This window comes from Rosa chinensis, chromosome 1, assembly GCF_002994745.2.
Source record: "Rosa chinensis cultivar Old Blush chromosome 1, RchiOBHm-V2, whole genome shotgun sequence".
NCBI lineage: Eukaryota > Viridiplantae > Streptophyta > Magnoliopsida > Rosales > Rosaceae > Rosa > Rosa chinensis.
In genome coordinates this window covers 37,825,500-37,842,076 of record NC_037088.1, presented here as the reverse complement: position 1 = coordinate 37,842,076, position 16,577 = coordinate 37,825,500, and the positions used below count along the sequence as shown (strand labels likewise).

Below are 16,577 nucleotides of genomic sequence, written 5' to 3'. Positions count from 1 at the left end.
TCCAGAAATGTTCATCACGAAGAGTATAGCAACTTTCATACCTAGAGCTAAGTTTAGTTCGGCCTAGATCGTCCTAAATCAAGTTTGCAAGATCGGTCAATCGCTGCCCTCTGATCAAGCCCTAGATTCGTTGTGCACCGCTGATTTTCAAACCTTGATCTTTCACTCCACACACAAAATCGTCCCTTAAGGCAGATACAGGGGTGATCAAGAGGAGGAGGAGATTCCAAAACCACGAAGGATCGGCCGAGACGTTGCCGGAAAAGTGAACTTCCTACCTGGTCCCGATCTCGTCGACTGTAGCTGCTTCGATCTCCACTTTCTGGTGGTTTCCGTGGCCGTTGAACACCAGAGGGAGAACGGCGAGACTTCGACGACCACGTCTGCGCTGGTCTCGTCGCCGGTGGACGTCCGAAAAAAGCCGAAAAACTCTGATTGGATCACCCAGGTCTGGGTCGAATCGCGCTGAGTAAGGAGATAGAACGGAGAGAATCAGGGGGAGAAAAGAGAAAAAAAGGAAATTTTGGGATTTTATGAAAAATCCGAAATTTTCTCCTATTTATAGAAATTTCCCAAATTTCAATCGCTCATAACTTTTTCATGTGAACTCAGATTCTCGCGTTCCACATGTCCATGAACTCGTATCGATGCGCTCTACAACTTTAGGAAGTTTTAAGAGAATCCCAATGTATCAAAAGTCAACCTTGAACATCCCCCCCCCTAAAGTCATACTTTTCAAATAATTAATTCGTCCAAAACACTTCTGCTCAGTCCACGAGCCACGAAATTGTCCAATAACCATAAATTAGATTTCGAAAATTCCTCGGAAAATAATTACGAATTTCTAGGCATCACATGTTCATTGAACCATCTGCATGTGTTTGATAGTGTACACCCATCTACATCCAACAACTCTCTTTCCTTGTGGAGGTGGCACCAACTCCCAAGTATTATTCTTCTCAAATACCTCCATCTCTTCATTCATCGCTTGAGACCATTTGGGATCCTTGAGAGCATCCTGCACTTTATTGGGAACACATACAATGGATATTTGATTCATAAAAGAAGCATGGGATTTGGATAATCGGTGGGTGGATACAAAGTTAGCTATGACATATTTAGACTTAACATCTAAACTTGGTTCATATTGACGAGGTGGTTTACCACGGGTGGACCTAGGAGGCAAAACATAGACACTATCACCAATATCAAAGTTAGAAGAAACACCACTAACCTCAAGATTGGGACGCTCCTCAGGGATTAATTGACAAGGGTTATCTATATCTAAGAGGGGTGGAGGAGCTTGGCCTTCTTGGAGGGTAGACGAGTCGGCAATTGTCTCTTCTGTTTCGAAACTCGCAATGCTCTGTTCAGCAGTTGCATGGCGAAGGGTAGACGATTCAGCAATTGGCTTTCTGTTTCGGAACTTGTAATGCTTTGTTCAGCAGTTGCATGGCGAAGGGTAGACAATTCAGCAATTGCCTTTTTTGTTTCGGAACTCGCAATGCTCTGTTTGGCAATTGCCTTTTCTGTTTCTGCAGGAGTGTCATTGGCTTCAATGGGCTGAATTTTAATCCCACAAGACTTCTCTTCCAAAAAAGTGTGTTTCTCCCCCTGATGTGAAGGATTGATGGGAGAAAAATAATATGCATCCTCATAAAAGGTGACGTCCATGGTAACAAAAACTTTCTGTGTAGGAGGATGAAAACACTCGTAGCCCTTTTGATTAACACCAGAGCCCACACAAACACACTTTAATGCCCTGGCATCGAGTTCGGACCTTTGATTCTTAGGAACATAGACAAACACAACACACCCAAAGACACGAGCAGGGAGATTAGAAAATGAAGGGACAGACACATGATTTGAAAGGGCAGCATAGGGGGTTTGACCATTGAGAACAGAGGAAGGTAGCCTATTGATGAGATGACAAGCAGTGAGAATTGCATCTCCCCAAAGATACTTAGGCATATGAGCACTAAATAGAAGAGACCGGGCTATGCCAAGAACATGACGATTCTTTCTTTCTGACACCCCATTTTGTTCATGGGTTTGAGGGCAAGTAGTTTGATGAATGATCCCATGAGAATGAAAGAATTGGTGAAACTGAGAATGGACAAACTCCCCCCCATTATCAGAACGAATGACTTTAATATTGGCTCCAAATTGATTTTGAACAAGAGAAAAAAATTCTTGGAAAGCAGAGAAGACTTCATATTTGTGTTTCAATAAAGCGACCCAAGTAAGGCGGGTATAATCATCAATAAACAAAACAAACCAATGTTTGCCAGACAAGATTGACTCACGGGAAGGTCCCTAGATATCAGAATGAATAACCTCAAAAGGAAAAGAACTCCTAGTAGTACTCAAAGGATAACTAGTACGATGACTATTAGCTAAGACACATGACTCACAATGCAACTTAGACTCATCAATGCCCAGAAACAAGAATGGCATAGATTTCTTCATGACACTAAAGGAAGGATGCCCCAATCTCCGATGCCATAGCCATAATTCTTCAACTTGATTAGTAACCCCAGTCGAAATCAAAGCTGCTTGGACTGCCTTCTTCGGCTTCATTCCAGCGAACATGCAATCCATATGAAATAGTAGACCCCTCAGATAACCCCTGCCGATTATTTCCCTGGTGAGGAGGTCCTGAAAAATCACATACAACTGAAAAAATGTTACAGAACACCGAGATTGAGTATTAAGTTGAGGCACATATATAAGATGATGAGAGAGATCGAGGACATAAAGAACATCCTGTAGTATCAAAGAAGGGATGAGACGAATAGACCCTATTCCTAAAACAGGAAAAGAATCACCATTGGCATTGACAACAGAGGAAATAGAGGGTGGATTGAGAAAAAGAAAGAAACTACGATCATTGGTCATATGGTTATATGCTCTAGAATCAATTATCCAAGTATTGCCACCAGTAAAGCTAGAAATTTTTAAAGCAACTCCAACCTTACCATTACCATCGCGACTGACCGATGTGGTATCCTTACCAGCAAAGTTGGTGTGATCTGGTTTTGTCACCGCATAGTAATTTTGGTCTTACAGCCTTTCCCTTGGGTTTGTTGTCCTAAGGTCGGGGCCTATCAAAGTAGCCTGCTGGAAAACCAACCAATCTATAACAATTTGCTTTGATGTGGCCTGGATTCTTGTGGTAGTTACAAGTCAGATTTGAGGAGAACCTGAGAGATACGTCTTGATCTTTCACCATGGTGACTACACAGTGGAAGGAAAAAACAACAAAGTACTTGGAAATATAAGAAGGCAACGGTGATGAAAGGATCAAAAGACAAGGAACAAATCCAAGCACAAAGAACAAGGGTCAAGGATAAAAGAACAATGAGTCAGAGTCCAGGATCAGATCACTGCTCTAATACCAAGTCAAATATAACGAAAAACAAGAGATAATTTTGACTGAATAACTCAGATATTTCGTTCACCTTACAAGAAAGAATTATATACAAATTACAATTGTGCCTAATAAGACAAGTACTACTCCTAAGGCGAGTAGTAAACCTAATAATACTTCAGATATTACAGAATATTACAGATCATGGAATATTACAGAATATCTACATAAATAAGGTAAGTATCACTCACGCCAACATTAACTATATCACAAGTATGTAATTATGTATAGATATGATATATAAATAGTCAATTTATACCATCTACATCTACTTCTACTTCTACACACCTTTGTTTTTTGGTTTGAATATTTGTGAATAAAACATAAGCCTTTTCAAAATCCTTTCCTCCTTCAACAGGTCTACTGCAGAGTTCACCGTACATAGTTGATGCTTAGTTCCTTGAGGGGGTAGTAATATATTTCAGGCCCATCTAGAACTTCCCTCAATTTTTTGCAATGATAAAACTTCAATGTGCACTAGGCATGGCTCCCTTCTCCACCCTCAACTCATTTAAGATCAATTTATAAAGGGTAAGACATTCAAGACAAGGAAAGCCTCATCCTAAGAAAACCATTGTCTCTGACTCGAAAATATTAAATCCAAGGGTAAGCACTCTTAAGTTTTGGAGCTTCTGTAAAATGTCTAATTGGTGGTTCTCCTCAACCTCAGTTCCCTTTAGGATTATCTTGGTGAGGTTTGGAAAGCACAACAGGCCTTCCAGTAAATATGTGATTCCCCCAGTCAACTACAGCTTGTATAGAGTCAAAGGTCGAAGTCATGGATGGTTTGGGTGCCCAGAGAGTTTCTGGGTGCCGAGAAGAAATTTATGTGGGCCTAGGCCTCTTGTTTGTTGGATTGCTCAAGTTTTGTTTGGGCCATCCTTCTTGGGGCTTTGCAACTAGTGTATGAGCCCAATGTTGTTAGGGTTCGCATCTAGGATCTAGGAGATTTTTTATGGGCCCCAGATTTCTTGACATTTTGGAATGGATTTTTAGGCTACTTAGGTAGAAGATTGCTCTCTATTCGACATATTATTTTTCGTGGAGTAGGTAAGATCGGTCACACTACCGCCTGTTACCCTCTATTGGACGTATATATTTGCGTGGAAGTATGGTCAACCATACTATTAGTATCGTTTTACATAGCCCGGATTATGTCTAGTGCTTCATCAAATGCTTAATTGCATCCTTTAATTTCCATGCTAAGTTTTATTTTTGATGCCTTGTTGCTCTAATATTGTTCTTGTTATTTTATATTATGATGTAGTTTCTACATCTATAAGTAGTTGTAATATTTCTTATTATTTTTATCAATAAAGCGGTTGACTATTATTCTAAAAAAAAAAAAAAAAAAGATATATCCATTGGCATATCTCTTCACCGTTTTGCACGGAATTTTCTTAGGTACCCGAGTGTTTGCCATACACCTATTTTGTTAAATATTTTGGACCATTGGATTAGTAATATATCCAATGGTCCAAAATATTTAAAATTTAGTAACCTGTTTAGTCCTTAGCCAATTACTATTAGTTAAATAGTATTTATTACTAATTAATTTCTCATTAGCTAATTAATTTTTTATTATCAATTAACAATTACACTATTGGCAATGACATTTTTTCCTTATTAAAAACCAAAAACTTCTAATCTAGGCTCACAGAATTAGTACTAATTAAATAGCCTTTATTACTAATTAATTATAGCATTAGTATTTTCTTTAACCAAATATAATTCTTTTTACATGCATTTTACTACAACCACAACAATTACTGTAAAAATAGATAATCTTTGTTTTAGATGTAGTAATTACTTCACGTACAACTTGTTATTACTTTTTTTGAACTAATTTACAAATGTAATTACCACAATGTGCTATCATATAGGTAAACCATTATATTTTTACTAAAAGCACGTATGTTCTCATTGGTGTAATGAAGTTCTCTCTTGCGTAATTTAAGTAATATATTGTGTAATTTTCATCGTCGAAGTTGTAATTACTTTCAGTCGACGCAATTTACCACAAACTACAACAATTGATGTAAAAACTATAATTTTTATTCTAATTGTACTAATTACTCCACCTACAAGTTTACAACCTATTTACTAGTTTATGGACAATTTAACAAATTGACAATTTATCAATAATGAAATGATTACTTCAATGAGTATGCATTTTCCCACAATCCACGGCAATTGATGTAAAAATGGTCATTATTGTTCTATTTGCAGTAATTACTCCACCTAAACTAATGTACTAATTTGTCGAAAATTTAGCAAGTCTGACAACAAATTTGTTGTCAGAGTGGTAAATCTTTATGTATTTATCATTAATGAAATGATTACTACAATGACTACACATTTTACCACAACTCACAACAATTGATGTAAAAGTGGTAACTTTTGTTCTATTTGTAGTAACTACTTCAAAAACATTATCATTTACAAGATTATCAACCATTTTGCAATTCTGACAACATTTGTGTTGTGAACATGTTAAATATTGTTTAGCCCCTGAACTTTTGCTGAAAAAACACTTCATTCCCTCGCCTTTTAATTTGACATGTTTACTCCCGGTTCTTTCAGTTTTACATCCAATAGGTCCATGCCGTTAGACTCCGTTAAATTATGCCGTTAACTCTCTATTTTAAGGATAAAATTACTATTACAGCCCCTGCTTTCTCTTTCTATAATTTTTTTAATTGTTTTTATTCTTCCCTTTAATTTTTTTAATTGTTTTTATCCTTCTCTTTTATTTTTGCTTTCTTTCATTTTTTTTATTCTTCTCTTTTATTTTTTTCTTTTGATTTGCACCAATAAATTACTGATTTTTTTAATTTTTTTTATTCTTCTCTTTAGTTTTTTTAATTGTTTTTATTCTTCACTTTTAAGGATAAAATTACTATTATATTCCACCCCTTGTTTCTTCTGTTATGACTAATTATATTGGGTGTTTGGGTGAGCCGGAGAAGAAAAAAATAATCATAACCAATAGATCCATTCCGTTACACTCCGTTAAATTGTGCCATTAACTCTCCATTTTGAGGATAAAATTACTATTATAGCCTTCACTTTCTTTTTCTTTAATTTTTTTAATTTTTTTATTCTTCTCTTTTATTTTTTTCTTCTGATTCCCACCAATCCTTTTATAAAAATCGTATTAGAAGTTATGACTATTTTTTTCTTCTCCGGCTCACCCAAACACCCAATAAAATTAGTCATAACAAAAGAAACAAGGGAGAGAATATAATAGTAATTTTTATCCTTAAAAGAGAAGAATAAAAATAATTAAAAAAATTAGTAATTTTATTGGTGTGAATCAGAAGAAAACAAATAAAAGAGAAGAATAAAAATAATTTTAAAAAATTGGTAATTTTATTGGTGCGAATCAGAAGAAAAACAATAAAAGAGAAGAATACAAAAATTAAAGAAACCAAAAATAAAAGAGATTAAAGGAACCAAAAGTAAAAGAGAAGAATAAAAACAATTAAAAAAATTAGTAATTTTATTGGTGCAAATCAGAAGAAAAAAATATGAGAGAAGAATAAAAACAATTAAAAAAATTAAAGAAAGAGAAAGTTAGGGCTATAATAGTAATTTTATCTTTAAAATTGGGAGTTAATGACACAATTTAATGGAGTCTAACGGAATAGACTTCCAATAACTGAAAGAACAGGGAGTAAACATGTCAAATTAGAAGGTGAGGGACTGAAGTGTTTTTTTAGCAAAAGTTCAGGGACTAAACAGTATTTAGCCCGAAAATTAATATTAGAGCAAAAGATATATAAGTACATAGTATTGTAAGGAGGTTCTCTATTTGATAATCAATGTTATCCATTTGATAAAAGTTGTCCTACTATAATATTTACATATTTGACCACTGAATTACAATAACCACAATAAGTGTAGTCATGAGTCGTAATTTTAGTGCTACTAGGTGTAATTTTTTATTTTAACATTATTTATTACCTGTCATATCAAGAAATAATGTGTTGTTATTATTGTAAATTTTATTTTAAAAAATGACACATGTCAACATTTAAGTGGGTAACCTGCTAACCGGTTCAATAAGTTTCCACTACATTAATTTATTTAAATTAAAAAAAATAAGGGTATGGGCATATGGTATACATCAAGGTACTCTAGACGACCCCGTTTTACACATCCAGTGATAGAGATTGAAGTTGGTTAAATGTGATTCTTCTTGATTTCAGGATTTCCTCCAAATCACTACTAGAATTTTGGCCTCAGACATCGGTTCCTGGTCGATGTTTAAAAAAAAAACTACTGATGTCTTAGTAGGTGATGTTAAAGATCACGAAAAAAAGACATCGGTTAAAAACCAATGCCCCATAACAAAATAGACATCGGATAAGCAACAAGAATCGATGTAAAACCGCTATTATGATGACATATTGGTGTGTTTAGATATTGTTAAACCTTCATATTTTAGCATTTAATGCTTAATGAAGTACAGGTCCAGCAGCACAATTATGCATTTTAACATCGTTTCTCAAGACACAAATGATGTCTTTTAGTCTTCGGCACATCAATTCCCATTATATGACGATGTCCCGTAACTCCTAGGACATCGTTTATTCAATCCATATTGATGTCCATTCTTATATAAAACAGCAATCTCTACAATATAATTCGATGTGCACTAGCTTTTGGGACATCGATTCTATCATAATATTTCGTTATCCACTGGCTAATGGGACATCAATTTTTTCTTTTAGAACTGATGTATTAGTTCTTATATGATTTCATTTTTATAGTTATAAACTGACTTGTAACTATTGCTAGGAGATCTAATGAGAATAAATATTGTAAGTAAATAAATTTTGATTAATATTGATGCTCAAAGTACATGACAACATCCCAAGTATTTCTATGCATAATATGTCGAAATTTAAACAAAAATTTAAGTCTAAACGGTACATAATACTTGAAACATAAACGAAGGCAAGCCTCGCCATACTTATATCTCATTTGTTCTTTTGTTTTCACCTGCAAATAAAATGAAATGAATAATTAGTTATAACAAAATAAACAAAAGGAAAGAAAGGAAAGGAAAGGGGAAAGACAAAGACATTGAGCTTACAATTGAAACCCATCTATAATTAAAACCCAAAAATTGAAAACCCCCAAAGTTCTCAGAACCCAAACAGAAAACAAAGATTTCAGTCGCAGTATTCTCAGGTTGCAGTAAATACTCTTCTTCACACTTTAGTGTAGCTACAGCCTTGAACCAAAAAGACCCCTGAATACATGAACTCTGAGTATTCTCAGGTTGCAGTACTTTTCCCTAGCTTAAGTTGCAGCATCATCTTTTTCCTTATCCATGGAAAAACAGGATAGATCAGCTTAAAAAAAATGGTGGCATATCATAGTTGGTTTACATATGTTCAACTCTCTTGATGACTCCAATCGCCAAGACTAGAGAATGACAATTTCTCACTTTGTAAATGATCCTGCGGTAATAACAAATGCCCCATTGCTTCATATTCCCAAACACTACTAGCATTTTGTACACCCCGCACACATGTAAGTCTAGACTCTAGACTCTAGAGTTTGCAGACATACCAAATTAGCTATTGATGATTGCGAGGGTTCCCTCACACTATTCTTTAGACTTGAAAACCTCAAGTGAACTAGAATCCCAATAGCACTCAGTAACTTTATTTTTCCCTTCATTTGTTCCAACTTCAAAACTCGAAGCAATTTGTACTCCTTGAAATGTGATGGTAACAACTTTCTGGTCTACTTTTGGGTAAAAATATAACAGAGACCGAAGGTGGCCATCTCCTTCACCTCTTGTTCAAGGTAATTTTTCAAGTTTTCCTTTCAAATAGAAGCCATGCCTTCTGACCCAACCTGTTATTGGTGCCTTGATCATGGAGCCGGCAAGTTTTAACCTTCCCATTTAAACCAGGTTTTACAACTTGAACTACGCACCTCTCCACCAATTCACTTGATTAGGAGACTATACGATACATCTTCCATTGTCTCCATTGAACCATGCATTTCTCGAAGATATAATCTCGAAAGCAGTGCATAATTGAGTCAACCTTTTTGCCGGTACATCATAATCTTTAGGAAATTGGGCAAAATATAGAAAGCATAGTTTTAAGTGGGATGGTAAGTCATCAAAACTCATTGCCAAGATACCTGAAGCACCATTTCGCCTGGTGCCTTTCTTGATTTCTGACAAGAGATTGATAGCTCTTTGTTGATGCAAAATTTCGTTTGCATCAAGTCAACAGGGTTCCGTTGAAATCCGAGGCGGGGTAGTGGGGTAGGATCTTGGATATGGGGTTTATCTTCTCTCCATAGGGTTGACTGGTCGATTCAACGTGGTGCTGGCATGTCAGGCTCCGATGATCAAATCAGAAAGTGAGAAGGAGGAGAAGTTTTTTTTTGGTATTTTGGAAAGTGATCAAGAGACCCCGAATGAAGGAAGAGTCCTTCATTTTATAGGGCTTGGAGGTGGTTGAGGTACACTGTAGGAGTATGGGCTTGGCCCCGAAAATAGGGTGTCAGCTCCTTTTTGGACATGCCATCAGCATGGGTTTGGTCGAGTGGGTGACAGATGTCACCATTTTTGTGGTCTCTTCTAATCACATCATCTTCAACCCACGTTCATGGCCATGCTGGTCATGGGATTGTGACACTTGTCCAATTAGGTGAGATTTGCTCCTTGATTTGAGTAAATCAAGCCCTTGTGATTTGTGAGCAATCTCATGTGGAGGGAGGCTTTGACAGTCCAACTGAGCAGTGTTGGTCGATCATGACATTGCAGGCTTGGGTGATGACCGAGCTATAAGAGTGACCTTCCAGTTCTAATACCCATGGCATTCAAGTAACGAAGGTTGGAAGTCGAGGCTGAGATTTATTTAGTTGTAATGTATGATTGAACATTTTTGTTTGACATTTATTATTTGGATTAAATACTATTTACTCCCTATACTTATAGGGTTTCATCGTTTCAGTTCCTGACCTTCAAATTTCACCTAAAAAATCCCTGAACTCTCAATTTTCTCCCAATTGGTCCCTGCCGTCAAAATTTTCTGTTAAATTTGCCAAAAATGTCTATTATGCCCTCACTGTTATTTATTTATTTATAAATTTATTTTTCTCTCTCTTTTATTTCTTTTTTTCATTTCACCTCTTGAAGGTGTGTGGAGTGGAACCATCTTGATGAGGAGATGAACAAAAGGATGCGAGAAAGCCGGAAGAAGAAGAGGTAAAAAGAGAAAAAAATAAAGGAAAAAAAAAATAGAGGAAGATAATTTTTTTTTTTTTTTTGAAGTAATTGAGGGTATAAGAGCATCTCCAACGGGTAGGTTAAAAAACTTGTGTCAAATTTGAATTTGAAGGATGATGTGTTATGGTCATTTTTGGTCCAATGGATTAGTACGTTATACTTAAATATTATTTTATTATTTTTCAAAAAATTTATAACAAAAAAATTCTCTTTCTTCTCTCTCCTGTTCGTGTTCAGCACTTCAACCCAACCATTTTGGGTCTGGTTCAGAAGTTTCTTTCTCTCTGTCTTCCCCCCCCCCCCCCCCCCCCCCCCCCCACCCCCCCCAGCAAACCAACCCAAAACAAAAATTTTCCCCTTTTTTTGCTCGGACCAAGATCTACAAAAAGCATCAAAACAAAGAAAGAAAGATCAAAGTTTGAGTCTTGATCAGGAAAGAGCTTAGCTTGACTTTGCAATAAGGAGGGACACAGGCAAAGCCCAATTAATAGAAGATCTGCTTGCTTCTTATTCCCGTGTTCAATATCTTCCATCTCTGCCCTGCTCGTTGTCACCTATGTTGAAGAAAGGCGATCTGCTTTTGGGTGTAAGATGTTCTTGATTTTGCTTATCTCCATTAAATCACCAACCCCAAATCTTATATCTAAATTAGACTTTGCGAATATTTGCCATAATTGTTTATGGTATGGTAGGAAGAAATTGAGAGATGAAAATCAGAGAATGATTCATGAAAGGTTTGTCATAAGTGGCTTTGTTCTGGGTAAGACGAAAGAGAGAGAGAGAGTGAGAACACAGAAGCAAAGAGCGAGAAAAGAAAAAATTTGACAGAGTTGGGGAGAACTGTCAAATTTGACAGATTGGTTTGATATGTCAAATCCACGTAGGATTTGACAGATCTGTTGGAGTTAGGTTGCTATATCATTTCTTACCGTTGCCTTGTCCATCTGGCAAATGACCTCTCCATTGGAGATGGTCTAATAGACTTTTTTAGGGGAAGATAACAGAGTTTTTGACGGCAGGGACTAATTAGGAGGAAATTGGGAGTTCAAGGACTTTTTAGGTGAAATTCAAAGGTCAGGGACTGAAACGATGAAACCCTATAAGTATAGGGAGTAAGCAGTATTTAACCCTTATTATTTTGTTGTTGTTGAAAAGTCAGAATCCCTCGTGGACACTTTGACTTTTCAACGCATCTTACGTGTACAAGGTTTGAAAAGTCATAGACATTACCCTGTCCAAATTCCGACACGAACACTCTTCATTGTATATGAAGTCACCTACTACAACAACTATTAATGCAGTTTGAAATTGTGAACGTAAAATCTAACAATAATGCAATTTGGATCCAACAGACGAGCCCATATGTGAGAGGACCAGGGTTTCCTTGTACTTGCTTTTCATAGTCCAAAGATAACTTTTTTAGCTTAGAAGAACAAGCGAGCTGTTAAATATCGGAGCTGAATAAGATCCAGAACATAGATTCTCTATGATTCTCTTGATCACCAAAACATGAATGCTCTTGGTCTCTTGGATCTGTAAGAATGAAGAACAGCATTAGATGGAACGACCTATAGTGATTCTAAGACGATGTTCTTTCACTTGATCACCACCACTTCAATTAGATGTTCTCTGCATACAATCCCTAGAAATTGAGGTGTTGTTCTCAATGTGAGGTGTATTGAAGAAAACAAGCTAGAGACTTGTGGAAAGTTTTCTTGTATTACTTCATTGAGAAAAACTAACTACAATGATACAATATATATACATAGTCTTCCGCTTTTACCCTCAACTTGATCACCTAAACCCATAACTATGATTAACAACTAAGGTAAGATATGAACAGTAGAAGGTAATGTACAAATCAGTGAAACATGCTAGATAAGCACAAAACAGTAATCAAGCTATGCTAGTCATACTGCAGCCATGCTGCTACCATACTGCCATGCAGCCATACTGCCACTATTTCCAATTCTCCCCCTCAAGCTGGATCAAGGGGATTCATTGAGCCAAGCTTGCCCAAAATTCTGAGGAATTGAGCAGTTGGGAGAGATTTGGTAAAAATATTAGCCAATTGATCATGACTTTGAGTGTAATGGGTACCAATGACCTTAGATTAAACTTGAGCTCGAATGTAATGACAATCAACCTCTATGTGTTTGGTTCTTTCATGAAATACCGGATTAACAGCAATATTAGAAGCAATATGCATTGCAGCTTGATTGTCATAGAAAAGTGACATTGGTTGACAACTAGGAAATCCCAAATCAGATATGAGACCTTTTAACCAAATAAACTCATATGTACTGAAAGACATAGCTCTATATTCAGCCTCTGCACTAGAACGAGCAACAACAATTTGCTTCTTGCTCTTCCAAATAACCAGATTACCACCAACAAATGTATAGAAGCCAGTAGTGGATTTTCAATCAAGGGAGTTGCCTGCCCAATTAGCATTAGTGTACCCCATTATGTGAGTGTTTCCACTATTTTTCATCAAAATACCTCTTCCAACAGAACTTTTGAGATAACGAAGAATTTGCTTCACAATGTGGAGATGAGCCAAAGTTGGAGCAAGCATGAATTGGCTAACAATGCTTACAGCATAAGAAATGTCAGGTCGAGTGATTGTGAGATAGATAAGCTTACCAACTAACCTTTGACTGGAGGTTAGATTAAAGAGAGGCTCACTCGATACATTAAGTTGCAGCTTGGTATCAAGAGGAGTGTGAGCTGGTTTGCAATCCTCCATATTTGCATCTTGCAGTAGATCAAGTATGTACTTTCTTTGATTGAGAAAGAGACCTTTATGAGAAGTAGCCATTTCTATGCCAAGAATTTACTTAAGAATTCCCAAATCTTTGATAGCAAACTTGTTTCGAACACATTGCTTGAGAGACTGAATCTCTTCAATACTGTCACCTGTCACTATCAAATCATCAACATAGATGAGCACCATAAGTTTATTAGTTGAACCAATCCGAACAAACAAAGAAGAATCCGCATTGCTTCTATGAAAACCAACTTTCTCAAGTACTGAACTGAGCTTGGCATACCAAGCACAAGGAGATTGCTTTAAACCATAAATGGACTTGTGCAGCTTGCATACTATCTTAGGATCATGAAATTGAGGATGACCAGGAGGTAACTTCATATAGACCTCCTCTTCAAGATCACCATGTAAGAAGGCGTTTTTCACATCCATCTGGTACAGTGGCCAAGAATGATATACTACAACTGATAACAAAACTCTTACTATACTCATTTTAGCAACAGGAACAAAAGTCTCCTTGTAGTCTACTCCATATGTTTGAGTAAAGCCACAAGCTACTAAATGAGCCTTATGTCTCTCCACAGAACCATCATAATGAAGCTACGTTTTGTAAACCCAACGACTGCCTACAACCTTCTTTCCTTTAGGAATTCGAACAACACTCCATGTATTATTGTCATGGAGTGCTTGAAGTTCATCTGCCATTCCATACATCAATATGATTAGCTTCCTTAAAGCTTTGAGTTTCATGAGTACTATCAAGAACATTTGGAAAAGCAGAATGAGCAGAGGAGAATTTCTTATAGGATATGACATGTCATTGGATACCTTGCATTGTAAGTTCTGTAGTCATTTAGCTTGGAGGGAGGACCTAGTTCTCATAGAGGATTCCTCCGAAGAACAACTGCAAGAGGTGATACCAAAGGATTTCTACGAAGAACAACTGCAGGTGGAGAGAGAGGCTCAACAACAGGTTGCATATCAGTTTCTATATCAGAGGTTACTGCTAGAACTTCTTGAACTTCTTGCATACCAGTTTCTGCATCAGTGACTACTGCTGGAACTTCTTGAACTGAAGTGTCAGGATTGAAATACGGACTGCAATCCTCATTAACAGGAAGGTTAGGACTTGGAAACAAATTAGATAGAGACTTCCCCTTACCAGAATCACATGATTTTCTAGTGAAATAGGGAGTAGCTTCATCAAATCTCACATCCCTGGAGCCAATGAGTATCCTTGTAGCATAGCTATAGCATTTATAACCCTTTTGAGTAGATGAATATCCTAGGAAAACACACTTATCAGCTCTAGGATCAAGTTTATCCCGTTGATGAGCTTGAATATGAACAAAACATGTGCAGCCAAAGACTTTCAAGGGAGACAGATCAATTTTTCTACCTTTCAACACTTCAAGAGGGGATTTGAAACCAAGCACTATACTAAGGAGTTTGTTGATAAGATATGTAGCAGTAAGAACACCTTGAGACCAAAAATTTTTTTGAACACTCATTTGAAACATAAGTGCTCTGGTTTTTTCAAGAAGGTCTCGATTTTTTGTCTCAGGAATCCCATTTTGTTGAGGAGTACTAACAAAGCTAGTTTGATGCACAATGCCTTGTGTACTCAAGTAATGTGACATGTTATTGGACATATACTCAGAGCCATTATCGGATCTTAACACATGAATGGATGAAGAAAATTGAGTACGTGATGACAAGTGTATCAAAATCCTTAAAAACATCCACAACTTCACTTTTGAATTTCAATAGATAACCAAGTAATCCTCGAAAAATCATCTACAAAAGTTACAAAATACTTAAATCCATCATAGAATTCAAGAACTGGACCCCAAATGTCTAAATGAACGATTTCAAAAGGATTACTAGCTCTAGAAAGAGAGGAAGTAAAAGGCAACCTAGAAGATTTTGACAGATGACATATATCACATTGATTGTCTACTTTACACATATTTGGAAACAAAAAAGAAAACACTTTCTCTGAAGAATGAGCCAAGCGTTGATGCCATAGATGATGATCTTGTGTTGATCTTGAACTGACTTGGAAAGCCTTGGAATTAAAAGAATTCTTGTACAAATTATAAAGACCATTCAAAAAGAAACCTTCACCAATCGTCTTCTTGGTGATGAGATCCTGAAATATGACATTATAAGGAGAGAAGATGACAAGACATTTCAATGTGTTTGTAATTCTTCCAACAGATAAGAGTTGAAAAGGAAAAGAGGGAACATAGAGAGCAATTGACTCAATAAGATTAAAGAGTAATTTGACTTTTCCTTTTCCTAAAACTGAGGCACCTTTGCCATTTGCTACAGACACTTTAGAAGGAATAGACGTTTTTTCAAACTCATGAAAATTTGTAAGTTTATTTGTCATGTGATCCGTAGCCCCTAAGTCTATAATCCAATAATCATCCATAGCACAAACACTGAGAGTAGTAGAGAAGGATTTTAGAGTACACGAAGCTTCTTTATGTGGAACACAATCAGTCTCTGCAAGGAAGCCAGTAAATTTTTCAAGGAGTGCAGTGTGACCTTTAATCCCAGGCATGGCTGTTTCTTCAACTCCACTATGCATCTGCTTCTTGCTGAGATAGGCAGCAAATTCATTGATTAAAGTAGTGGGATTGGAGGTGAAGTTCAGCCTACCCTCAGAAGGAGTAGAAGAAGTTGCTACCAAGTTTGCTTTTGGTGGATTCCAACTCTTTTGAGAACCTTTGCCTTCCTTCAAAAACTTTGGCTTATGTTCAGGATAGAGAACCCAACATCTAACCTTGACATGTCCAACACCCTCACAGTAGCTGCATTTCAAGTCAGGTCTCTTACCTTTGTACACTTTAGCTTCAGCTTGCATGTGATTAGAAACATAAGCTCTAGTTTCAGATGCCCTTGTCTTTGTCTCCATATGTGATGCTCCGAAAATTCGTATTTATTTTCCAAAATCTAATTGTGGTTGTTGGACGGTTTCGTGGCTGGTGGACGGAGCGGAAGTGTTCTGGACGAATATTTAGTCGAATATTTTGTTTTTAGGGGGGTCACAAAGGTTGACTTTTTATTCATTGGGATTCTCGGAAAACTTCCTTCATGAAAGTCAT

General features: G+C 36.6%; 1 protein-coding gene across 1 annotated transcript; it reads right to left on the bottom strand.

The window, feature by feature from the left end:
• Nucleotides 1-2,527: 2,527 nt before the first annotated feature.
• LOC112166244 (uncharacterized mitochondrial protein AtMg00810-like) lies at nucleotides 2,528-13,515 on the bottom strand. The gene is made up of 2 exons (XM_024303039.1): nucleotides 13,197-13,515; nucleotides 2,528-2,658 (listed from the first exon to the last, which is right to left on the bottom strand). The coding sequence occupies exons 1-2, from the start codon at nucleotides 13,513-13,515 to the stop codon at nucleotides 2,528-2,530; spliced, it is 450 nt and encodes a 149-aa protein (XP_024158807.1).
• Between the last annotated feature and the right edge of the window lie 3,062 nt (nucleotides 13,516-16,577).